The 25,618-nt window shown below is 41.3% G+C and overlaps 2 protein-coding genes across 2 annotated transcripts; both read left to right on the forward strand.

Moving 5' to 3' along the window:
- The first annotated feature begins 1,446 nt into the window (after positions 1–1,446).
- On the forward strand, positions 1,447–5,663 carry znf148 (zinc finger protein 148). Its single transcript, XM_030786807.1, has 6 exons — positions 1,447–1,794; positions 2,032–2,157; positions 2,691–2,814; positions 2,974–3,057; positions 3,293–3,411; positions 4,022–5,663. Exons 1-6 carry the CDS (start codon positions 1,447–1,449, stop codon positions 5,648–5,650), a joined length of 2,430 nt encoding a protein of 809 aa, XP_030642667.1. The 3' UTR covers positions 5,651–5,663.
- A 5,893-nt stretch (positions 5,664–11,556) lies between these two features.
- On the forward strand, positions 11,557–25,374 carry slc12a8 (solute carrier family 12 member 8). The gene is made up of 13 exons (XM_030787617.1): positions 11,557–11,598; positions 11,926–12,072; positions 12,395–12,586; positions 13,031–13,262; positions 19,247–19,360; positions 19,972–20,059; positions 20,391–20,478; positions 21,258–21,404; positions 23,226–23,877; positions 23,994–24,085; positions 24,215–24,332; positions 24,919–24,979; positions 25,197–25,374. Exons 1-13 carry the CDS (start codon positions 11,557–11,559, stop codon positions 25,372–25,374), a joined length of 2,151 nt encoding a protein of 716 aa, XP_030643477.1.
- Positions 25,375–25,618: the final 244 nt, after the last annotated feature.

Raw genomic sequence — 25,618 nt, forward strand, 5'->3', positions numbered from 1 at the left:
GGTTTCAAAAGGACGTATTCAGCACGTTTACGATTAGATCCCTGTAGTCACCTGGTTATTACTGGCTTGGTTATGCCGTCCAAATAATACAAATAAGCTATAACATCCCATAATGCACCGCAAATAGGAGTACAGTACAAATGGAATGTAGCTAGCTTGCCATCAGGCTAGTTGTTGTCACAGCGAAGAAAACTTTTAGCTACAGGGGGACCATGATTGCTATGCCGCCACCGGTTCTGTAAAGCAAGACAAGGTAAGATCTGTTTCAGAGGACTGCCGTGCAATTGAGTATTCGTCGGAAAAGAAATTTTTTTTGTCCTCATGAATAATTGAAGTGGTACCAGTTTGCTCTCAGTGGTTTTAACGTACAGTTAAGATTTACCAGGCCGTTCAAAAGAACATACAGGTAGCTAACCTAGTTAGCTTGCTAGCTTACGTTCCGCCATCCTACACTTGGAAAACATGTAATCTAAGAGTTGATTCTTCGTCTAAAGGTGGCTGTGTGCGTATTTTGTGAAATCCGAGTATTGGCATGTACAGCTTGTGTGAGCACGCACATTAACTTAGGTTAACGTAATAATTTTTTTGGCTAGCCTAGCCAAATTAGCTCTAGTAATGAAAGGTATTCACCCAGCGAAGAATCTCCTGCTGTCACTAATGTCAACAGTATTTTAACCAGTGTTATTTGCTTGTTAGCTAGTTAGCTTGCGCAAGACGCTCTGTCAACTGATTGTTGTGGTAGTTAACAGAGCTAGTTGCAAACATCGCAAGAGGCTGATATGGTTACTGCTTGATGTGTTAGTGTAACGTAAGTTTTTGAGATAACAGCGTCTGCCCTAATTAAGGCCTTAGCCAAGAAATACACGTAACTTTACCAGTTTTCAAAGTTGGCCCACTTATCAGCGTTTAACTTGCATAACGCTACTTCAGTTTTGTGTAGTATCGGTTTGAGTTGGCCGTCCATAAACTAACCAAGGCGGCGTAAATGCGAAACTTCAGATGTGTTGCTGATAACAAACAGTTGGCCGTTCCAGTCAGTTGCGTTACAGTCAAGAAAAACGATGCTGTATATTGCATTAATAACCTGTAGTTCGAATAGACATGCATAGAGAAACCGACTTTATTATGCGGATACTCTTGTGAAGATACTGCTTAACTTTTGGAACTCCACTGTGATATGTCGTATATTCTTCTAGATATGTCAGCAAATCATTTGTTTAATTTTCCTAGATGTTTTTTTGTTTGTTTGTTTGTTTGTTTGGGTCTCTGAATGTTTTTGTTGCATGTCATAATGAAGCAAAATAGAGATAATAAGAAACGTACAAAATAAATTTGGACAGTTTAGTAATAATCATGTTCAGTATCAAATATTAACAAACAGGAATGCATGTTTTTTGTTTTTGTTTTTGTCCTGTAACATTAGCTGCATTTGTCCCACCTCTGAAGATGAACATTGATGAGAAGCTGGAAGGGATGTTGCTGAAGTGTAGCCCCGTGCCTCTGCACCACTCCCCCAGGACACAACTGGGGGCGACCGGGGTGGGGGGCAGGGGCGGTGGGGGCCTGGAGGACATGACTATTGGGGAGCGCGCCTTAGCCAACCATCCGCTGCTGGCCGAGGATGAGGACGACGAAGAGGAGGAGGACCTCGGAGGAGAACCGCTGACCTCGCATGACCTGATCTCACACGATGAGTTGATGGACCATGAGGAGACGGTGAAAAACGACGCAGAAGAGGAGTCCGAGTTCTCCCAGCGGCTCTCCCATAAACTTCCGTATACACTCCACATGCCTGTGAGTACACATCACCGCGCAGTCACAGTGGAGTAAACAAAGAGTATGACTGAAACCCATGCAAAACAAGGCACACAGAATTTGTTTTAATTTGTTTTGTTTTGTTTTGCCTGTTTAATTTTGGAATCCGTTTTTTTTGTAATTTATTCTATCAGAAAGTAACCCTTGCATAATGAAAGTACTTCTCTTCATAGGGAATACAGAAGACTCAATAAGGTGAACTTTGTTACTTTTTAGGTGAATATTAAGCAGGAGATTAAGCTGCCAGATTCACTGATCCTAAGTAAGAAAGAAAAGAAGCCAGGGAGGGATCTTGCTGAATGCAACAAGAAGAAAAAGAGAAAGCAGCGTTCTCCTGCAAAGGTAATAAACATAGCACGGTGGCTGTTACCACAGTGCTTAAAGAGTGTATCTCTATCAGGGCAAGTGAGGTTTCTTCTCTGAAATTCCCTCACGTTCGTTTTCGACTGTGCAACAGAATTAAGTCCCAGAATTAAGAAGGCATTTACATTAGTAAAGCAATGATCATCAAACTTTTGGAATTTTTCAGATCTTTGGGGAAATCAATAAAGGGAAATGACAAATGATGTATTCTTTTAAATGAAATGAGTTTTATTACTTTATAGCAGTCCAGCCCCCCTGCCTGTATATTCTGTGTAAAATTAATGCACATATATTATGCACATATGTAACACACACATACAACATATATAACGTTAATAAAATTGCCTTAAAATGAATAAACCAAAATTAGCTAGTGGCTCACTTGAAGAGCGCCTCAGGCCACACTAAAGGAATGCCTGGCCCAATTTTCAAATGAAATTAGACAGTCAGCTTTCTCCTTCTTAATGACATGTGACTCATCACATTGTTATGAACCATTGCTTCTCTTCTAGATCCTCACCATTAATGAGGATGGATCGCTGGGTCATCAAAGCCCTAAGTCTCACGTATGTGAACACTGCAACGCAGCGTTCCGAACCAACTACCACCTACAAAGACACGTGTTCATTCATACAGGTAAGATGGCTCTTGTCTCGGGAACATATATGGAATTCATTCACACTCAGAATGTTCCGAGCACAGGTTCTTTAGAACCCTGTGTATCAGTTAGTTTTGTTACTGCTGTAACTAGCTTGCCTTGCTCATTTTTTTTTTTTTTAAATTATGTTTTATAAGGGGAGAAGCCTTTTCAGTGTAATCAGTGTGATATGCGATTCATTCAGAAGTATCTTCTTCAGAGGCATCAGAAGATTCACACAGGTGAGGGGAGAAACCATAGAGCGGAGATATAAAACTCAAAATTTTCAAAATCTTCGCTTTTTCAGAACTGTCTCATTTGTTATATGGAATATGTTTACTTCATTTTTTTTTTTCTAATTTCATAATTATTTGTGGCTCTCTTCAGCTTAATGTCTTTGGAGGTGTTTTAGGTAGCCACTCAACTGTCATCAGAATGAAAACTTTGAAAGAGTCAGTTCCGTTTGTTCTCTTGAAGGTGAAAAACCTTTTCGCTGTGATGAGTGTGGGATGAGATTCATCCAGAAATATCACATGGAGAGACACAAGAGGACACACAGTGGAGAGAAGCCCTATCAGTGCGACTATTGCCACCAGGTAAGGACCACCATTGTGTGAGTTTATACCACTTCATATAGCACCAGAAAACCAGGGCAGCATTTAGTTCACTGCAGTAAAGCATTGTTTTTATATATGTGTGTGTGTGTGTATATGTATGTATATATGTATATATATGCGTGCGTGTGTGTGCGTGTGTGTAAGTGTGTATATATATATATATATATATATATGTGTATATATACACACACACATTACGCTTTGTCTCACTATTTAAGGGTGGTGTTAGTGGGGTGTATGGTATATAAATAGTTGACTATGCTTGTTATGAAATGTAACATCAGCTAGATATCTGCTAACACTTCTTACCCTGGTTCCTGTAATTTGCATCTTGGCTGCAGTCACAGTTAGGCAGGGAGCATTCAATAACGGCAGTGTTAGCAGATTTAATTCTGTAATGGGTTGTCTTTTGAGCAGGTAGTGACCTGCTTTCATATGATATTTATAGCTTGCAGAGCTAACTTGAAGGAAAAATCTGTGCATATTTAATGGTATTGCTTTTTTAAATTTTCAATTTGTGATGTTGTGCATGTTATTTTGACACCTTTTGAATGTTACACCTGGCGTTGCGCCTTTTCCCTCTTTACAGTACTTCTCTCGAACTGATCGCGTGTTGAAACACAGACGTATGTGCCATGAGAACAAGGAGAGGAAGGCGCAAAAGGCAGCCGCCAAAGACAGCCTGCTCCGAAACACGGAGACCCTTACCTTCTCCTTTTCCGCGAAGGAGTGCGCTCTACCCAAGAAAAAACGCCAGAAGTCCATCGACAAAACGCGCAACTTGCTAACGAGTGCCGCCGTCGCCGACAAAGTGGCGGATGGTAGCGGTGAAGAGAAAGCGGAGGAAAGGTCGAGCAAAAACGAATGTCTTCCTCTCTACGCGGTGACCTCGAAAGTCAAAGACGAGTACGTGGTGGCCGAGTATTCTGTGGAGCTCCCGGATTCGTCTCCTGGCAACAGGCATCTCGGAGGGGAGGCGTCCTCCGACGAGATCATTATCCCGCCAAAACTGGTCCTGAAGAAGATCGCCAGTAAGAAGAGTCTGAAACAGCAGTCCGCGGAGCAGCCTCAGGGCCTCTCTCCCTTGTCGTCGTTCGAGGACGGAAAAGTGACCAAATATACTTTTGAAATTGTGGATAATAAAGGGCTTTTGGATGTGGAGACAAGCCCGGAGTTGGAATCTGTCGATACCCTTCAGGGAGGGCAAGCCAAGCCGACGGGAAGCAGCACGAACTACGACGATGCCATGCAGTTCCTGAAGAAGAAGCGTTACCTCCAAGCGGCCACTGCCAACAACAGTCGGGACTACGCGCTCAACGTGGGCAACATTGCGTCGCAGCCCTCGGTCACTCAGGCTGCAGTGGCCAGTGTAATCGACGAGACTGTTCCAGCAACCATTCTCGAGCCTCAGACCCTGAGCGTGGAGATCAAGTCCAGCCACGAGAAAAACGTCCTCCCAGACGAAGTCCTACAGACCCTCTTGGACCACTACTCCAACAAAACCAATGGGCAACAGGAGATCGCCTTCAGCGTGGCGGACACAGAGGTGACCTCTAGCATCTCCATAAACTCGTCTGACGTGTCTGAAAGTAGCCCGACAGAAACCCTAGGGACCAACTCCCAGGCTTCTCCTGCTGAAAAGGCCAACCTTCTGCAGGAATACTCAAAGTTTCTCCAGCAAGCGTTGGAGAGGACCAGTCAGAATGACAGTTATCTGAACAACCAGAGTCTTACGTTTGTGAACGACAGCACCAGCCTGGCTGGCCAGCCTCTGTTTTCTACTGAAAAACAGTTTAGCTCTCCCAGTCGCTTCAGGTCGGGCCTGAACTCTCCTCTGAGGTCCACCATTGAGAAACCCCATTTTAGTCTTTTGGTGGGAGATTCCCAGCACTCGTTCTCATTTTCGGGGGATGAGACTAATCCCTCAGCTGTTTCTCCGACCGATGACTTTCTCGAGCAGGTTTCCTCTCCCAAAAAGTCAGACACGCAAGGGATGAACCAGACTTTTCAGATATCTACTTTTGACCAGAACTTTCGGTCGCAGTTCCAGGGCTCCCGATCCGGAATTTCCTCACAGTTTAGCGTTGCCAATGGACAGGTCAGTTTAAGAAGTCATGGAGGGACAGACTTCCCAGAATTCCCTCTGGGTGGTGTCTCTGAGTCCAGAACTCAACTGACTTCTTCTCCAGATGCTACGAACAGCCAGACGTTTGGCTAAAGCAAGCTATTTGTGGTTTCTAGTCATTCAAGGCACTTTATATTCATCCTTTATTGCCAGTGTAGGCTACACCTCAAACGTTATTCTCAGTGAAAGCATTTACATTGAAAATGCTGAAATTTGATTTTTATCTTAATCTTAATATACAAGTCAAGTATGTTACTCAATGGATCTTGTAAGGACATGTTTTGGTAGGATAAGTCGCTTAGCACCTTTCATACAAAGTATGTATTCTGCCATTACGTGATTTCAGTTTTAAACTAGTAATCAGAGTACAAGAGGGAAAATGTTGCCAAATGAGCAGGAGTTGTTTTTTTTTTTTTTTGGGTTAATATGCAAATAAGAGCATGCATTACGTGGTGATTGCGATCTGATGAGATTCTCTGATAGACCTAGGTGCATTCATGTAATGTATTTTGTATTTTGTATATAGCAGTGTAACAATTTTTTTTTGTTTTTTTGTTTCTTTTTTCTGGTATTCAATTAATGCTTGGCATTGACCAATGTGCAGTTTGCAATGAAACTAAGTGATGAATGAAGAAAGAAAGAAAAATCCTGCTTATTAGAAATGGTTTCAGTCAGATAGTAGGATAAACTGTCTTCTGGCACTTTTTTGGCTCTTGCAGTGAAAATTGAATGTATTGCCCTTTAAGGTTATTTCGCTTGTGTGTGTGTGTGAGAAAGAAAGAGACAGAAATAAGGTTGTCAGAATTACTCCCTGAGCCTACAGTTATGTAAAGCTTTGCCCAGAGACTCCAACTTGTTTTGAATGCCCTAGTATCAGAAACAGATTAAGGAAGGACAGGCCCATTCTTATGAGACGTCTCAGTTAAATGAAAAGACTGCGTTCTCATCACTCTCTGTTCAAACATTACTTGAGTTTCTCTCAGCAGACAATGAGGTGCAGCCTTATCTCAGCTTTGTGCTGAGTGCTTGTAGCGTTTTACACATAACAAGCAATGACTCATTTTGTTGTGTAACTCACTTCAGTATGTTCTTGAATCGGTGTCATCACATCCTTTGTATTCTCACAGTCATGACGTATGTGTTGAGCATCGCCGCTCATGATTTAATCATGTTTTCCTTCAAATGGCTAAAGTGCAGACGGTGGCAAAGAAGGTCTTGTTCAAGGGTTATAGACACTCTTACATATTTGGTTAAAAGTCCTTAGATGACGGAAGAGATGAGCAAACATTTTGTAATATGAAATGGTGATATGTTGAGCTGGGTTTTTTTTTTTTTTGCACATTAGATCTAAGATGGTGGGAATAAGAGCTTCGTGCCCTCCATGCAGATGAACCGTTGATGAGGGATAACAAATCTTTACATTTAATTTCAGCTCCCTTGCACTGGTATCTCACTTCTTTTTTTTTTGTTTTGTTTGTTTTGTTTTGTTCGATTGTTCAAAGGTGTGACATGAGAAATGACCATTGTGAATGGATGTTTCTCAAGCGATGTTCAGCTGACAGTTCGACTGTTTGTGAATTTTTTTTTTTTTTGTCTGAGCAAACATATTGTAAAGCATGTTGGCTGGACTGAGTGCCTTTTATGTGCCTATACATTTCAACCCCCCCACCCACATACGGAAGTGTCCCAGCACACAATATTTTAACACCGTTTGCATCATGGTCTAAGGGGTAAAAAGCAATCATCTTTTTTCTTGGTTTTTTTTTTTTTTTTGGGGGGGGGGGGTGTCATTCATGAGATCATTGTCTGTGGAGTTATGTAAGGGTCTGACATCCTTGTTTTTAAGCACTTTTCATCACTGCCTGGTTCTGGCATCTTTTGGGCCATGTTTAATTTGATAGACACGCGGTATGTGTCAATACAATTGCTATTGAAAGATCAGAGTTCAGTAGATGTGAAATTTCTCTGATTAATGGAAATAGAAAATCAGTATCAGTCTGTATGTTATAATACAATGGTGTAAAAGGAGCAAATAATGAAGATTATTTTTAGAATGTATGTATGCTCATTTTTAAACTTTAAGCATTGTTGTTATTAGTAAAAAAACAAAACAAAACAAAAAAACAAAACAAAAAAAAAAACAAAATGCAACAACATTGTTTTCACTTTGGTTCATCATTATATATATATATTTATATTAATGCATCAGTCTACATGATCATCTGTTTTACTCATACCGTTTTATCTTATTGTAGATGGGAGTCGAGCACGTGAGGGTTTTTTTTCCCCCTCTTCTGGTACTGTCTCATTTAAATTGTATTTTTATGCTTAAATATATGTTTATTGCACACATAGCAATTTCAGTCTCAATATTGATCTAACAAGTAGTCGTGTGTGAATGAAATTTCTTGTATTTTTTGAAAAGCTTTTTTTTCTGTGTGTGTGTGCGTGTGTGTAAATGTCTTCACGTGGTTTGCACACATATATCTTAATAATGATATTTTTAGTATCCAAAACCAGTATCCAAACTACTATGTACACTAACTGGACTCATCTCTCAGTAGTCATGTTTTTTTTTTCACTGGCAGCATCCATTGACAATCAGGGAAAAAGAAAAATATTCAAAAATAGTCTTTGTTCTGAATTACAGTTATGGTTCTCAGTAAACATTCCTCCATTTGACGGCGACGACGGAGAGCTTGTTGCTTTGTGTAAATAAGCTGTAAATTTTGAACTGTTCATCCTCTTTTGAACATTGCTGTTGTGTGTGTGTGTGTGTGTGTGTGTGTGAGGGGGGGTTGTCCCTTTGATGTTCTTGAGGGTGTACTCCCTTACTTCAGTGACGTTGGAACCACAGGTTCTAGCCCTGCCATGTACTGTGCTTGCCACTGTAACTGTGTGACAGGCTTTGTCAGGCATCTGACAGCAGTAATGTGTCATTTCTTTCACTGGAATCAGATTACCTAATGCAGTTAGACTCAAAGTACAGTATTTGTACACAGCATACTTTTTTGAGTGTTGTTCATCAGTGTAAAAAAAAAAAAAAAAATTCCTTGAGGTTTATTCGAAAGTCATTTTACACACATTAACACCAAGAGTGTATTGGCTCCCTGCAGGGTACTGTGTTCCATTGCTTTCATAAATACACTTGCTCTGTTGAGTTTTGATTTCTGTTTAACACTGAAAAAGGAGTTTATATAATCCACACTCACCAGTGTGAATCATACACTTGTGAGAGTTAATTTAACACTGGTTAGTTTCTTGCGCGTGCTTGTAAAAGCACCTACTTAAGTCTGAATAGTTATGACCTGTAATTCTCATCAATCCATCAAATAATTCTCATTCAATATTTAGGTCTGTTTTTTCATTTGAATACATATTACAGCTGTATTTCATGATTAAAACTGTAAGGTTATTATTTTACAGGTTAAGCTGCTGTAGAAATGCAAATGAACGATAAATGTCCCAAAATAGTTTCAATTTTAATGTGATAATCGTGGCCGAAACTTTTCTTTTTTTTTCATGTATTCTTTTAACATTGCAGATATTAGGCGCTTGTTTAACTGCGGGTAATACATGATATCCAGTGAAACGCATAGCTGCGACTGTTTTATTTAACACATTTTACTCTTCGGAAAACACTGAGTGAGATTTGGTAGCAGTGGGCAATGTAATGTTAATTTCTTGGTTAGACAGAATCATTGGACAGATGATATTGTCGATGGGGGTGGGGTCAGTATTGCAGCTGCAAATATAGGATCCTTGTACCGTTTTCTCCATCGATTTTGAAATTCTGTTGTAGTGGGGAGTGCATGTTCTCTAATTTGATGGGTTTTTTTTTTTTTTTTTCCTTCTTTTTGTACACTGGTCATATTTTTTATATGTAAGGTATGCAGTTTATCTTGGCTGAATTTTTTTTTTCCTGTAAACTACCATTACTTTTATGCAATACTATATGTACGATATGAGAAAAAAATTGATTTGATTGAATATTGTTGGTTTTTGATTGTGTCTTTCTTGTGTTACTTTGTCCTTTCAAATACAAAAAAAAAAAAAAAGAATCAAAACAGTATGTTGTTTAAATGTTATTTACTCTGATAAACAGTCTGTTGTTTAAATGTTATGTTCTCTCCTAAACAGTATATTTTTAATTATTTACTCTTTTTAATGGTCAGCAAATTTCTCCTCCCCCTTCTCTGTATGACCTCATAGTCTTCCTTTCCAATACCTCTACTGAGGTATATGATTAAGCTCCTCCTTCATGAGGTGTGGCTAAAGTAAATATAGACCAATGACGAACATTCACAGTGTCATTCTGGGTGTTTACATTCAGACAGTAATATAAGTATGGGACGATCTGCCTTATGTGAGGGACTTTCCTTTTGCAAATACAATTCTCCTTTTGTAAACACACGAAGACTATGAATGTATGGGTCTTGTCAAAAGAGAGGAGAAAAAAAAAGTCATTTTCTTGAATGAAGACAGTAAGCACATAGTTCAGTTTAAGCTGAGGTGTGGAAGAATTTTTCTGAAACCGAATGTTTTAACATACACAGAGTAATCAGACTTTTTGATAATGACATATCTCAGTAGATCTGTCTTTGGAAGACCTTCTGTTTTTAGGGCACGTGAAAGTGGTTAGAAAACCCCCTTCACACTGCTACCTCGACATGATCATTCCATGATGACGGGGTGCATGAATTTGTTTGAGTCTAATCAAACAAAGTTTTCTCCGTGGCTGTTGGAAATATTCGGGTCTGTACTGTGTACAACAAGTGCAGAGTGCGGCCTAACGCACAGAGATATTCTGAATAAGCAACGCATGTGAAGGTGAGCCAAAGCTAACAAGAAAGGTCTGGCTGCGATATTTCCAACCAGGGTAACACACCTTTGTGGCATTGGTCAAAACAAACATTTACTTAATGACGTTCCGCTATTGGACACGTGGCATTAATTTTTTTTTTTTTCTTAATATAGTAGCAACCGTCTGGAGATGTATATCCCAGTGCGCTGACACCCTCATATCAAATTATTAAAATACGCATAAAATCTCAGATCAAGTTTGCTTTGATGTAAACGTGTCACCATTAAACAGTAAGTAGAGCGTGCACTGGGAGGGCGAGGATGTTAGGAGAACGTATGTTGAATTCATCACATTCTGTAGGTCACTACCATCCTTTACTAACACAGTGAGTTGACGAGTACATCAAAGTGAGGTGATAATAATATGACAGCTAGATTTGTAATACGCTGCTGGATCAAGTGACGTTTAATATGCTGAAAAAAGCACTGGGTGACAGAAACGTTTTTTTTTAAATTAAATACCTGTCACGAGGGACGCATTTTCTATTTATTTTTCTTACATATCCGCGGCGGACATGTGCTCACCTGAATGATCAGCAGTACGCCCACACCTGTTGCATCCGGGAGGCAGTGGTAAGAATTCGACTCGAGTTCTTTACGGGGAAACGCTTCATTGGAGATCATCCATTACTTAAAGCAGGCTAACACAACTCACTGATTTAGTGGAATTTATTAGATGAGCTCCCAAAGCCTTGATGTTCAGGGTCATCGGTGCGTAGTGTGGGTAATTTAACATCTATGATGGATGTCTTTAACAGTTTGCATCGATGGAATTTATATTTAAGTTAAAATGAGCGTTAAAGTTATTTCAGTTGTAGTCTTTGCCTTTAAATTTGGTCATTTGGAACTTACCTGTTGGGAATAATTAATACAAACAGCTCTGGATATTTTACTTATTAACAGTGGACGGATATTGTTCGCGTAGCAGCTGCATTCTACAACATCTCAGTACAACTGGACCCACCACCTGGAGTTCACCTGGTATACAGCCTACCTCTAGCCTGTAACAGCAAAGCGGTGTGAATAGTCAGAAATACCACCGTATGCGCCCATGGGTGATACGACTCGAGGTTCGATCCGGCATTTCTCTTTCTGATCGCAAAACTGTGCCTCTGAAAAGTCCGGCTGGGTAAGCCATGGACTGTCATGTCCAGGAGTTGTTCCATGAGGATGCTCAGGTGAAGTGTTTTTGCTTTTTCTCCCTGAAAGTACGCTGATCTTTGAAAGACGGTCTATCAGACGGTAGAATGTACAGTTGTCAAGAAACGTGTCAAACGAAGGGCACTGCAGATCTCAGTCACGTGAACGTTTAGTCAGAATCTACACATAGATTGCACTACTCTTATTCATTAATTTAAACATTTTGCATCAGGTGTTCATACCTGACATTTTTCTCGGATTTTTTTTTAATTTAATAAAAAAAAAAAAAACCTTAAAAATAAAAATATTAAATTTGTGCATTTTCAGACGCTTAGTTAGTTTTACTGTTTCGTTCTCTGTTTTAGGGTCACCAGAGGCAGGTTCAGCCGTGGTGGAAGGTGAAACTGTTTGTTTGGGAACCTGTGCTCTTTGGAACCTGGGATGGTGTCTTCACCACCTGCATGATCAATATTTTTGGTGTGGTGCTATTCCTTCGTACTGGATGGCTTGTGGTAAGATACGTTCCTATTACAGTGGACGCTATGCAGATTACTCGTATTTATGCTTTCATGTATGAGCAAAAACATTTGGGCTGACATTTTATTTAATAGTTCTGTATGGCTTGCTCACCAAACATTTTTAATTCAGATGACATGCTTTCCTGAATTTCTAATTAGAAATGATGCACCCAGAGGCTTCAATGATTTGGTTAACATTCAAAACTGATACTGAATTGATTTTTGTTTGGAATGGTCAAGTCGGAATATAAATGAACAGTCAACGCTTAGTTCGTAACAAAGTCCATTTTTATTTCTACATCATTCCTGTTTTCAGGGTAACACTGGTGTTTTGCTAGGCATGTTACTAGTGTCACTGGTGGTGCTGGTTGCCCTGGTGACAGTGATGTCTGGCATTGGAGTGTGTGAGCGTTGCAGCGTTGGCAGTGGAGGGGTGTATGCCATGATCTCCACGGTGCTGGGGGGGAGGATTGGAGGCACTGTGGGACTCCTGTATGTTTTTGGCCAGGTGAGGAAGGCCAGACCACACCTATGTAATCAGAGAATCTATTTTTTAAACTACTCTTCACTTCCTTATACTTTTCAGTGTTAGCCATCTTATGTTACTCACTGAATGAATACAAACTGTGGAAAAGGAATGAAGGATTCATTTTGGCATTAGAGAGCAACTATTTGTTTATTTGTTTGTGTGTTCTCACCGATGGAGGTTTTTTCTTTTTTAAATTCAGGTTCAGTTTACTTTATAATGTTGCTTTTCTAATGGTGGTTTTCTCTTTTTTTTTTGTCCTCTATAATTCAACAATATGTAATAATCCTTCTTATATGAATGCCAAAAAAAGGCCCTTCAAATGCTACAAGTTCTTTGAGTCATGTTCTTATAGAGAAACGTTAGTATGAAAACACTTCATGTTTATCAGTGACTCAGTAGGTCCGTTTGCACTCTTACATACAGTGTGTTGCTGGAGCCATGTACATCACGGGTTTTGCTGAGTCCATAGCTCAGGTTCTGAGCCTGCAGAGTGTGTGGGCGGTTCGTGGCATCTCCGTGGCGGTGCTGCTGGCTCTCCTCGGCATCAACCTGGCCGGGGTCAAATGGATCGTCCGTCTTCAGCTGGTGCTGCTGGCGGTGCTGGCCGTCTCTACGCTGGATTTTGTTGTCGGAACCTTCTCTCATTTGGATCCAGGTCTGTAATCGACACTTTGAAAGCAATTCAAGGAGTAAAAATCACTGGAATGTTTTGTGACACAGCTTTAAAACCCCGTGAAATTACTTGTTGTTGGTGCATTGTTTTATAAGAAAGCCTGGGTAACTGCCTTGATACCTGATCTGTGTGGTCTCTCCCGTTTGCACTGTGTGTGAGGGTGTAACTTTCATCACCTGTGCTGAGTTTTATCCTGTCTGGGAGGCAGGGATCAGTTTTCCAGGGCCTAATTAAACAAATACAACTTGGCCTCCTGATATTGACTTTGCACTTGAAAAGCTGGAAAGTTTCCTAACTAACCTGCTAAACAGATGTCTCCTACCTCAAGAGATTTCACAGTCTCCAGTTTGTTTATTCATGTTATCTTTAGGACTCATTGAATACTTTTCTTATGTCTTAGTGTTTAGTTATAGCTTGCATTTGGCTGCAAATTGCAATGCCAGACTTTTTGCAAATATAGTTATCAAAAATATTGAACGGGACGTGTCCTGTGAAATCTAAGCTGTTTCTTAACAATAGAAACAACAGTCTGTCCTTCCTTTCAAGTGAGAAACAGATTCATCCTTAAAATGTAGCATTGGGAATAGTCACTGTTTTCCCCACATGTGGGAGGAGAGGTTCAGTTTTGCATATTGCAGCAATGCCTGTTTATCACAGGTGTTTTCAGACAATACAACTGTGTAATTCCCACAGGAGAAAATCTCTAGTTGGATGTCAGAGGTGCAGGAAGTCCATTTTGTTTTTTCCAGATACATTTGCCAGTACATTGTGATAAGTGACCGTTGTTATTTAATCAATTGTCCACTAGGTGTCTCCCTTGTGTCATTAGGAGTTATGTCATATTCTTAATAAAACAGAGCCTAATGTCACTTAAAATGAACATATTCAGTGGGTTATATTCAGTAGGCGATTTGAGGGGGACTGAGGGCGGATGCCATCCCTCATGTTAACCTGCCATGTAACTTAAAATGGCCCTGCATGTAGTGTAGTGTGAGAAACAATGAAAAAACCCCGCCTGAGTGAACTCAGTCCGCTGCATAAAATTTCAGGGTGTATTTACTCATTACTTTAATACACAGTTATAAAAAGACAACAGTAGTAAGGAGAGAAGGGAGATGACTGGATAAAATTACAGAATTAGAAATGTCACAGTTATGGTTAAGGCATCCTGCGACAATGTCCTTTGGGAGGTGTACATGGGTGTGTGTGTGTGTGTGTTGGTGGGTGGTGTGTGTGTGTGGGGGGGTGCTCTCATTGGGCCACACCCCCCCCCCCCCCCTTTAAAAAATAACAAATCACCTACCGGTCACACTTGTGTCACTTTTCAGCAAAAATCTTTTTGGTTAAAATCCTTGGGGATCATTGAGCATTGGAACGAGTCTTACAGCTGTCATAATTACTTTCAAATGAGCTTCGGAGGATGAGTGTTTTAATATGATACGACTGAGGATATAATACTGTTTTTGTTTTTGTTTTTCTTCAAAGTTTTCTTTTTTTAAACAACCGTTGAGCCTCTTCTATGTTCAGTGTTTAATCACCTAAATTGTTTTATAACCGTACGATGAATCGACGTCTGATTTTTAATTCGTTTACATCCTTGTTATTTTATTTACTTTTATTTGAAAGGTTATGACCATAAAACCCCATTTATTAAGCTATAAAATTTAGAATAGGTCAGGGACACAGGACAGTTTTGATAATGGCTGAGTACAGTTCGTGTGAGTGATTAATAGTCAAAGGGGGCATGTTATATTTGTGTAATATTTACAGGGAATTCTTTTGTGATTAAGGAAGGGGCTGAAAGTTTCAAACAGGGCCAGTGTGTTCTCCGGTCTTATCCCTTCAGGAAGTCCATCCCAGCTCTTCCTGTTCTGATTACCGGCTTCCTGTCCAGCGCAGAGAAAAGACTTCCAAACCGACTGGCCTCTCTCTGGTCTGGGAGCCGCACTGGAAGCCGTGCTGAGGAAGTGAGAGAGTGACTTTGCTTGGTGTCGTGATTGCATTGTATCTTATCCTTTTTGCTATGACCAATGTCAACTCATGCACGCGTCACCCCCCCCCCCCCCCCCCCCAATCCCACAATGACAGAAGCTGGACCCAGCCCAGGATATGTGTTGGTAGGGGGAAAATGAAACGGGGGGGGGGGGGGGGGGGGGGGTTTGTCCAGGTTTTTCCAATTAGGCCTGGTTGTGTTGCGGTGATCTCACTGTTTGGCCTGGGTCCACCAGCTTCCACGACCAGCTTCCAGACAGGGTGCTGGATGGGTGACTTTACCTACCAGTGACAGGAAAAAGGAGCTGCTGGTGGAGATGTGTTTACAGTTTGATAACAGTATAACAGTGCTAGTCGTATTGCCAAGACACGGTTGTCTGTATAAGGAAAGCAAAAAGGAGTTCTGCCTACAGAGATCTGGGCTCATGCGAAAATTGAGTATGTGGCTGTGTTTCGGAAATGTCAGACAGTAACGGCCACTTGACATGTTAGTTGTGAAATGGTGTGTTTCAAAAAAACCCAAAAAACAACAGGCTTTATTCATTCAGTTGACAGTGTGGTTGTTTTTTTAGGAAATGGGGAAAGGATTCGTAGCCTGGAATGAAACATTTTAATTGTCAGCAAATTTACAGTTACTTTTAGCTGGGCTGACAAAAAAAAAAAAGTGTTTCCGAACTAAACTTTATGCTTTCTTTGACGGCAAGCCCAGGCTGAAATCTTTTTTTTTTTCAGTCAACAAGAGGCAGGGAAAAGTAAATTAGAAGTAAAATTACTTTGTCTTTGAATTGTTTGAGTCTAAGCTTGAATGTGGTCTTTACTTGTGCTTCTGCTACCTGCTCTTACTATGTCATAGCAAAAGTGTTATTAAGCCATTTAAAAATATTGTGGGTGGAATTTAAAGGGAAATTGTGTTCCTGTGAGATCATTACAGTATGTAAATCTATACTGGAGCTCCTACTGGAAAAACTTCCTAACGTAATCCCCTGCATACTTTCATCCACTGTGTTCTGACGCTAGCCTAAATGAAGTGGTCTTTGAAATGAGGTGACGTTTTCTTTTACCGGTGGAAGGTGTGGGGCTATTTATTTCTGCACGCACGTTTCATGGTCACAGTTCTGATTGAAATGACGCTTTTTTTATTTGATTGTAATGACACCTTTTTTTCCCCCGTACCCCCCTCCCAAGTTTTCGCCGCACTAAGGTGTGAATCTATTTCAAGCTTTGTATCTGGCTGTGGTGTCTCTCCTCTGCTTCATACTACATGCAGGAGTGTTGGACAGGAAAAGGACTATGCGCTCATGACTTTGGGTTTAGGGTGTCAACCCGTCTCACCCACATTTTTGGACCGTGACAAAAGAGCAGACAGGAAGCAAATCTGAGCCCTGTGCTTATAACCTCCACATCATCACTTCCTGGTCCAATCCTTCAGATCTGGAGAGCTCCCCCTATAAATAGACGCCCGTAGAGACGTTTTTTTAAAAAGACATCGGTTAGAGCTGCTCCTGAGAAAAGCTCTGGGCTCTGTCCCTCAGAGAGCCTGCGTCTGCATTTTCAAAACAAAAAAAAAACAAAAAAAAAAAACTGCACCGTCACCTACTTTCACTAGACGTTTTCCTCTCAGTGCAAGAGCTTTCAGAGCAAATGCATGCTTTTTTTTTTTTTTTTAATTCAGGGTTTGGGGTAACATGTGAATGAACCAATGAGACACTGTTGTTTTATGGGGCCAGAGACAAATTTTATTTGTTTATTTATTACTCTTTATTTATTTATTACTATTACTTTTACTTTATGACCATTACTTATTAGTATTACTTTTGTTTTGGTGTGGTGCAAAGGCTCTAATACCGCCTGTTGTACTACAAAGAGAAAAGGAATTGACATCATTTTTGTCAGTGGTGATTTTGTGGTCTCATTGTAAATTTAGTCTGAAATTATTACAAGAACTGACAGTTCCAAATGTTGTAATGTAGAACAGTTTATCCCGTGAACAGTGAAAGCTCCAGCTGTTTCAGTATTTGAGTCTTCATTTTAATTTAGGTCAGGATTCGAACACAGTACGCTCTGCCATGTTGTGTTTCAAATCTGAAAGAAGAAACTGGACTGCATTTTTCAGAGTGTGCAGAATGCATTCAAGAGAGAGGCAGGGCCTAGAGCGTAGCCACAAGTACAGGGTTAGAGGCTAGAACAGTTCTCCCTCTCTCTCTCTCTCTCTCTCTCTCTCTCCCTCTCTCTCTCTCTCCCTCTCTGTCTGTGTCTCTCTCTCTGTCTGTCTGTCTGTCTCTCTCTCTCTCTGTCTGTCTCTCTCTCTCTGTCTGTCTCCCTCTCTCTCTCACACACACACACAAAGTTAGAGCAGCTCCCTTGCTCTGTCCCTCCCCCTTCTTTTTCTCTGAAAGCCGTGACTTGGAAGGGTAAGAACAGGCAGGGTTTTTTGAAAGGGTGGTGACTTCCTTTTGGATAAACATGTCATTAATCCGAGAGAACACATTCTTTCCCATCATAAGATAACCAAGAGGGAAAGAGTTCATGCTCTAGAACCAACAGGACTTGCAGATTTTCTTTTTTTTTTTTCTTTGTTTTTTTTTTTTTTTTCTGAATGAGGCCTGCATCTCTGCAGGAGGCTCTTGCTGTCTCTCACTTCTCCCTCTAGGGTTCCAGAAAAAAAAGGGGGGAAAGATGTGTTTTCTGTAACTTAATCCGCGTTGTATTTGCGATAAAAGTGTTTATCTAATTTCGTACGGGGTGGACGTCCTAATGCCGGACGAGCTGCGATTCTCTCTGTTGCGTGCAACACTCAGGTTTAGCCGTATTAGAAAATGAACAGAGTCATCCATAGCGTCGTTTGTCAGCACAGTGAGAGGTTTCAGAGCTCCAGGTCGGTGTGAACAAATCATTGTTGTCTGTCCGTTCAGTATGACGGTGATATCTCCCCACCGCTGTACGAGAAAAAAACAAAAAACAAAAAAACCCCAGCGGCGCCTGTGAGAGCTTTGTTTTGTTTGCCTGCGAACACACCCAATGCTCTGTCCAACGCTCGCTCCATCAAATCAACAGCCCAGGACTATTGAACTTGGCCGGCCGTCCCAAGCGCAGGGCCCGGCCCTTGATCTGCACGCATCTTGGTGGGGGCCTCGTTCCCTCCCCAGACGTTATGTAAGGGGTTTTGTGATAGTCAGCTGCAGACAGCCCTGGGCCCAGTTTGGGCTCTGAGCTCTTGAGTCCAGCTCGCCTGCAGCCAGAGGACATGTGATCTGTGCTCTGTCCAGAACCATTTCAAAGGGCCTTATTCCGCTCACATGTGCAGACTTCACTGTGAAACGTGTGCAAGAACGATGTAAGAAATGTCATAGCGTACATAGCCTTGTTACATTATATTTTCTTAGCTGGCCCTTGTTCTTGTTGTTTGGTAAATAAAAAAAAAAAGAAAAATGAAAATAATATCTTGATTGGTTTGTCTGCAACAGAGACTTGAGGAAACTCGCCCGGCCCAGTGTTGCTTTATGTCATAAGGGCTATACTAATGTTACCGGCCGAGATTAACTCACTATGAATATTGACTGAGGCTGAAGCGCTTTTAGGGTTGTGGTCGATTTGTCTTCATGCTTCAATATTTAATACTCGAATTATTTTTGTTGCTATAGGACAAATGTTATTTATTTTGTGTTATTTGTTTTGAAAATAAACCAGAAGAGCATAGGGGCATTGGTAGTGGCTCAGGATAACTAACAGCTGGCTTTCAAAAATGAAAACAGATCTTGATACGTCTCCTTGACAGTAAACACCAGCAAACAGTATCATGAGGAATTCCCTACCTAAAGAGATCAAACTGTCGTCTTTAACCATTCACCGATTGTTCCAAAATGCCACTTTAGCAAACAGTCATCTTCTCCTCTTGCACCGTGTGTCTCCTGGACATTCTTATGTATGAATTTGTTTGACGGGAGCCGAAATTGAATATCTGTTACCTTTTGCAGGGCATGGATTTGTTGGGTATTCGGAGGAACTGCTGCGTAAGAACACGTTACCAGACTACACGACCGGAGAATCCTTCTTCACGGTGTTTGGCGTTTTCTTTCCTGCTGCAACAGGTACTTACTCTCCATCGCTAAGTTCTGATTAATTAGTCAGGAACATTTCTTTACACTCTTACAGCTGTGTTTGTTTGAAGGTATTTGAACGTGTGCGTGACATATATATGTATTTTCACATGCAGGTAAGGGGAACATGCATGTGCTTGGTACACTTTCACACTTTTAGGTGTGAGCATGAGGTTTGATCTGTCTCTTCTTCCCACTGCTTTCCGGCACATCAGCCCACACAGGAAAGAGCATTGAACCCCCCCTTTCCTCAGCTCTCTCTCTTTTACTGTGGTTCGCTCAAGTCATGGTTTAAGCATTGAGTCAGTTTAACCCTCAACGATACTTTACGTGCAGTTCACCTGGTGACAACAGGTCTTCTTTTACATTTCGGAGAGTCGTTCGTCGCTTAGGTTCAGGGTAATTTTTTTTCCCCCTCACAAACCAGGTCCAGTTTTCTCCTGATCCATTTCCATTTCTTATCAGTAATCCAGATTATAGTGGCTGCAGAGAGCAGTGAGGCAGTTGTGTTGTGTGATCTCTGACCGGACTGGACAGATTATTGAAGGATGCCTCGTGTGTTGTGGAGTGTTTGCACAGTAAGCCCTCTGTCTGATGTGTAGGTGTGATGGCTGGCTTCAACATGAGCTCAGATCTCCAGAAGCCCGAACACAATATCCCAGTGGGAACTCTGGCCGCCATCTGCACCTCGTACGTCCCTGCTCTTCCTCCGCTGAATGTTACCTGAAGCTTACAATGTGTTTTACCAAATCAAGTGTCTGAAAGTGAATGTATTCTACGCTATTTTCAGTCTCTTTGATAAAGCGTTTCTGTAATTATTAAGCACTTACTGATTCCGCTGAATGTTACCTGAAGCTTACAATGTGTTTCACCAAATCAAGTGTCTGAAAGTGAATGTATTCTACGCTATTTTCAGTCTCTTTGATAAAGCATTTCTGTAATCTGTAATTATTAAGCACTTACTGTAAGTGATTCTGTAAGCTTTAGACCTGACTCGACAGCGTGTTTTGTAAATCCACAGATGGTTCCTCTACTTGGTCTTTGTGTTCCTGCTCGGAGCGATCTGTACAAGGGATGCTCTTCGATATGATTTCTTAATAGCTGAAAAGGTAAGCTTTGGAGTGTGAGTGTGTCTGCTATCTAAGCTGCTTATCCTAGTTAGGGTCGCGGAGGGTGCTGGAGCCTGTCCCAGCGCTCATAGGGCGAGAGGCGGGGAAACACCCTGGACAGGTCGCCGGTCCATTGCAGAGTCATGGATTAGTTTATTAGAATAATAGTAAGGCTCATAGTATCGTACATGCACTAGTTTTTTCAGTGGTCATCACATTCGAGGGTCTGACCCCGGCCTCCATATGAAACAACGTGGCTGCGCGCACACACACACACACACACACACACACACACACAAAAATGTCGATATACAGTATGCTCTGGATGTTTTTGGGCCAGCTGGACTGAGCATGTTTGATGGGAGTGGAGTCCAGCTGGGGAGTGACCCACACTGGCCTCTCTGGAGGCCAGCAGTCAGGCTGTGGCAGCCCACAGCTGTTCCCCCAGCATGGCCTGCACTCAGCGGCCGAACTCCTCGCTTGAACTTAGACAGCATACGTAGAAGACATGTTGAATCAGATGCAAAATCTAATTCTGATGTTTTGATACCAAACAGTAACGTCCCGTCGGAAGTAGCGATTTGGTTATTCGCTATGCCTCGATTTCGTGGCGTCTGAAATCGTTTCAATTTGATTTACAGCCCTAGCCCTGCTTTCTTTTCGTCTCTGATTTATTTTCCGACACAATATAAGGCTCTTTCTTTCGCATGGGCGAAGCGGAACCGAGGTGGGTGTAACTCTTGGCATTCTCTTCCCCTTTCTATTTGTTTTCTTCCCAGGTCTCCTTGGTGGGTTTCCTGTTTCTGCTTGGTCTCTACATCTCCTCGCTGGCCTCCTGTATGGGGGGGTTATACGGAGCACCCCGGATCCTCCAGTGCGTCGCTCAGGAGAGGGTAATCCCAGCTCTCGCTTTCCTGGGACAAGGAGTAGGTTTCCAATGCCACAAGGGAATATAGAAATGATTATTCTCTTGTATTTAAAAAAAAAAAAAAAAAGAGCGCAACGCAACTTTATTATGAGAATAGACGTCCTATATGCACAGCAAATGTGTTAATTGAAATCAAAGCTTGCGAGAGATTTTTTTTTTTTAATCTTTTCTTTTATATGTTTGCTGTGCATTTTATTTATTTTTTTTTACTGCATATACAAATTTGTTGCATGCAAACTCTGTACTTTCAGTTGGACTGTGTTGGGTAAACACTGGAGGTTCAGTTAAAAAAAAAAAAGGCATGCTTCTGCTTAAAGAAAAAAGAAAAAGAATCCTCATATTAACATATTAACAGGACTTCAGCCTCTGAGTGTAATTAAGAAAAGTTTAATTAAGTGAGTTTGGTCTTGATGATCCCCATCCCTTCTGTAAGAGCAGTATTCAGGAAAAGATGTAATGACCTGGTTATTCGATATTGTTTTGAACATTCACATGTTTAAGTTGATCGGTCTTGTAGATATTGTATACAGTTCAGTTACATTATTATTTTACATGACACTGGTTGCCTTGGTTGCGCTATTATAAAACTGCTCTGAAGTTAACTCTGTGCAACCAGGACATTTTTACACTGGAAATCAAAGCTGGAGTATGACAGAGAATGAGTCAGATTAAAACTAATGCAGCAAACCTATTTACCTATACAGAACCTAAACATATACATGCATTTTAATGGGGTCTCAAAGTGATTCTGCAGTACTAAACAAGTCGCATACTAAATATACTGACTGGAACTTTGTAAAGAGCTGAAATAATTTGTTCTAAATCTTTGCTCTTGTTCATGCACATGAGAGAACAAGGCAGTGTCTCCAAAACGAGAGGCGGGAATCTTCCACAGGAGCATCAAATACTTTTGTGATGATAAAACAGAACCTTTTGTTTTTCACGCTCATTTAGGAGTTTTAATTAAATGTTTATTCTCCATTGCTTAATTGACGCGTCCCCAGCACTAAGTATGTTTAGGGAAGTACAACAGATCAGACACACACACACACACACACACACACACACAAAAAAAGGAGGAGCTCCTAATTATAGAGTGCCAGAGAACTTTCTGAAAAAATAGAAAATAAAACAGAAAAAGGAGGGGGGGAGACACACAAGGGATCTCAATGTAACAATTGTGGTTCTGAAAAAGCAGCACGCCCTTTCCCTCTCCCTGAGTCCTGTCTGACCCCTCTGTGTGGGTAGAAATGAGGCCCTAGACATCTCGCCCTGAATCAAAGGCCTAGAACAAACGCAGGAAGCAGAGACAGGGCCGGCCCAGGTTGAACTGGAGTCCTGCCAGGGAGTGAGTAGCGGTAGTCTAAGCACGGGCTGCAATGAATCTCCGAGACACAAGCTGAAGGATCGCTGGGGGAGTTAAGCCAAACCTGATGATTGCTGGTGGAAAAAATGGATGGCTTTAAAAAAAAACACCCAAAACTGTCAGATTGCCCCCTGACATTTTAATTGGACATTTTCCTGAGGATTACATAATTTGCAGATATAAATGAAACAGCATTTGTTCAAACATACTAGATGTGTGTGTGTGTGTGTGTGTGTGATATATATATATATATATATATATATAGAGCTGCATTTAATATTACAAACGAAAACTGTTTCTCATATATATTTAATCTACACACACACACACACACACACACACACATCGGTTATTTATATGTAATAAAAGACCAGTTCTGAACACAATTTTATGTGTTTATAATATACAGTATGTCCATGCCTCATTACTTTCCCATTTGTATATGTTGTACAGAGGGGTCCAAATAAAACTCCAGTGGCTGCCATCTGTTTAACCAGTATCCTCTCAATGGCCTTCATCTTCATCGGCCAGGTCAACATCCTGGCCCCTATCGTCACCATCAACTTCATGTTGACCTATAGCGTCATCGACTACTCCTATTTCTCTGTGGCTATGAGCTACAATCTCCAGGCCAAGGAGAGAAAGCAGCTCGTCAGAAAACTCAGCATCAGGAGGCCACTCATGACTGCTACTCACCAGTGCTACGGTAGCGACGGCTCCTACCGGATCCGAAACAACGGCACGCTTTTGGAGTTCACCAAAGACATGAATCAGATTTTCCCCCTGCCTAACTCCGAGACTTCCCAGCCTGAGACACCGCCTCCTTCGGGCCCCAAGGCCCGAAGCAAGAGGTCAAAGGTCACCGCTAAAGAAATGCTAATGAACAGCTTTGGGTTAGACCTAAGCGGTGCAACTTCAGCCGATAGTAAAAAGGGCGAGAACGAGTTAGACCAGGGCATTCAGCCAGAAGATGATGATGAGACCAGCGATCAGTCAGGACCAGTGGAGATGAACAGTGAAGCAGGAACAGAGAGGAAATCCTCTTTGCCTACAGTTAGCTGCACTGAACTTCACCAGTTACCAACAGAACGCAGAGATAATATCGGTAAAGAATCGCACAAATATAGTAACTGTAACCTTCATTAGCCTTCAGTTTTCTCATGACAATTTCTCATGTCGCAAGACTTCTAAATAAGCTTTTTTTAACTGGCACAGAGACAGAGAGCAAACGGAATCTGGAGGGATCAGAAATCCGTCCGATTCCAGATTCTTTCTATGCCAGGTTCTGCAACCACTGGATTGCTTTAATTGGCGTAAGTTGAAAATTTTATCGCAGCACTTTTTGAAATGCTACGTCAAAATCAGTCTTTCCAAAACATGTTTTTGTTGTTGTTGTTGTGGTTGTTGTTTTTTTATGTCTAACGTATATTGGCTCTTCACAGGCATTGTGCTCCATTTTGATCATGTTTGTCATTCAGTGGGTCTACGCCTTGGCCAACATTGTGGTCGCCCTCATCCTCTTCCTTTACATTGGAAAAACAAGTCCTGGTTTGCCAACAGGTAACTGCTAAAAACTTCTCATTCCATTCCCCACAGATTAGGCATTAAAAGGCTTTGTAAGCAGTTGCTCAGAAAGGAAAAAGGAAAAAACCAAACAAACAAAACAAAACGCCATGGCGTGCACCAAGAATTGAAGTGCATGAAGTTTATCGTCTAGTTTTTTCTTGCACGGCTATTGGCTCTCATGCTCTGTAAGTGCTCTGGAGGAGAAGCAGTGTAATTTTTCAGGGCCGTACCGATGCATGTGGTCGCAGCCACAACCCTGCCTGTGCTGCAGCTGTTGGAGGGGATTTTTGAAATAGTTTAATAGTGATTTCTGCAACTCTGTGATACATAATCTCCTCAGAAAGCCATGCCTTTCCTTCTGAGCGTGCCCTGTGACAGACGGGGAATAGTACGAACACAAGTCTCTATTGTTTGGAGGGCACGATTTTTTAAAAAAAAAATTTCTACAACAAACATGCTCTTGCTAACTTGATTTCATGTTCATGTTGAAACGCTAGCTGTTTTTGTTACTCACCAGCTCTGTCCTCTAACGTCTAACCCTGTCATAAAACAGTGCAGTTTTTGTCTTTTCTTGCCACAGGTGCGGCAGCCCGGTTTAGCTTTTTCAGATGGATCAAGTCCTCTTTGAGCAACCTGGGCAGGTGTGATACAGACATTGGTTATGCAAAAAATTTTTTTTTTTTTTTTTTTTGACTGAAACAGTTCAAATGTTTTATATTAAAGACATGTCTGTTTGCCTTTGCTCATAAAATATTTCAGCCTGGTAAGACTTTATTTGTGGAGATAAGAGTGGACAAATGCCTGCTATCAACCATCCCTGCTGTGTGAGATGAGTCTCAAATGTGTCCTCTCTTTTAGGAGGGGACAGGCCCCCCAGGACCAAATTGTGGTGACACCCTCTCTGTCGAATGTGGGTGTGGAGACTAAACAGCTGACGGAGGAAAATGCTGACTTTGCCTCGCGCGGTCGATACCATCATTCTTCTTTTATTGCCACCACGGATAGGATGGTCTGTCCTCAGGCCAACGGATTCTGACGTCTTGCCATTACCTCAGCCGAGGTTGTAAACACTGTCCAGTTTGTGTTTGTTGTAACTGATTTAATAATTAAATATTCTCATTGAAAATCAAGTGACTGCTGATCTATTTCTGATCCACAAAGTTTTGGCTCGAAAGGTTTGCGAGAGATGAGAAATGTCTTATTTTCCAGTTATATTTCACTGTTTTCTGCGAAAGTAAATGTGCCTTTTTGTGTGATTTATTTATTTGCCCTAACAATGT

The sequence above is a fragment of the Chanos chanos genome, chromosome 10 (assembly GCF_902362185.1).
Source record: "Chanos chanos chromosome 10, fChaCha1.1, whole genome shotgun sequence".
Classification (NCBI taxonomy): domain Eukaryota; kingdom Metazoa; phylum Chordata; class Actinopteri; order Gonorynchiformes; family Chanidae; genus Chanos; species Chanos chanos.

Coding starts and splice junctions, on each gene's coding strand:
- znf148 (XM_030786807.1), top strand. CDS start 1,447: ATGAACATTGATGAGAAGCTGGAAGGGATGTTGCTGAAGTGTAGCCCC. Junction 3,058..3,292: donor GCATCAGAAGATTCACACAG/GTGAGGGGAGAA, acceptor GTTCTCTTGAAG/GTGAAAAACCTTTTCGCTGT. Junction 3,412..4,021: donor AGTGCGACTATTGCCACCAG/GTAAGGACCACC, acceptor CCCTCTTTACAG/TACTTCTCTCGAACTGATCG.
- slc12a8 (XM_030787617.1), top strand. CDS start 11,557: ATGGACTGTCATGTCCAGGAGTTGTTCCATGAGGATGCTCAG. Junction 19,361..19,971: donor TTTCTTTCCTGCTGCAACAG/GTACTTACTCTC, acceptor TCTGATGTGTAG/GTGTGATGGCTGGCTTCAAC. Junction 24,980..25,196: donor TCTTTGAGCAACCTGGGCAG/GTGTGATACAGA, acceptor CCTCTCTTTTAG/GAGGGGACAGGCCCCCCAGG.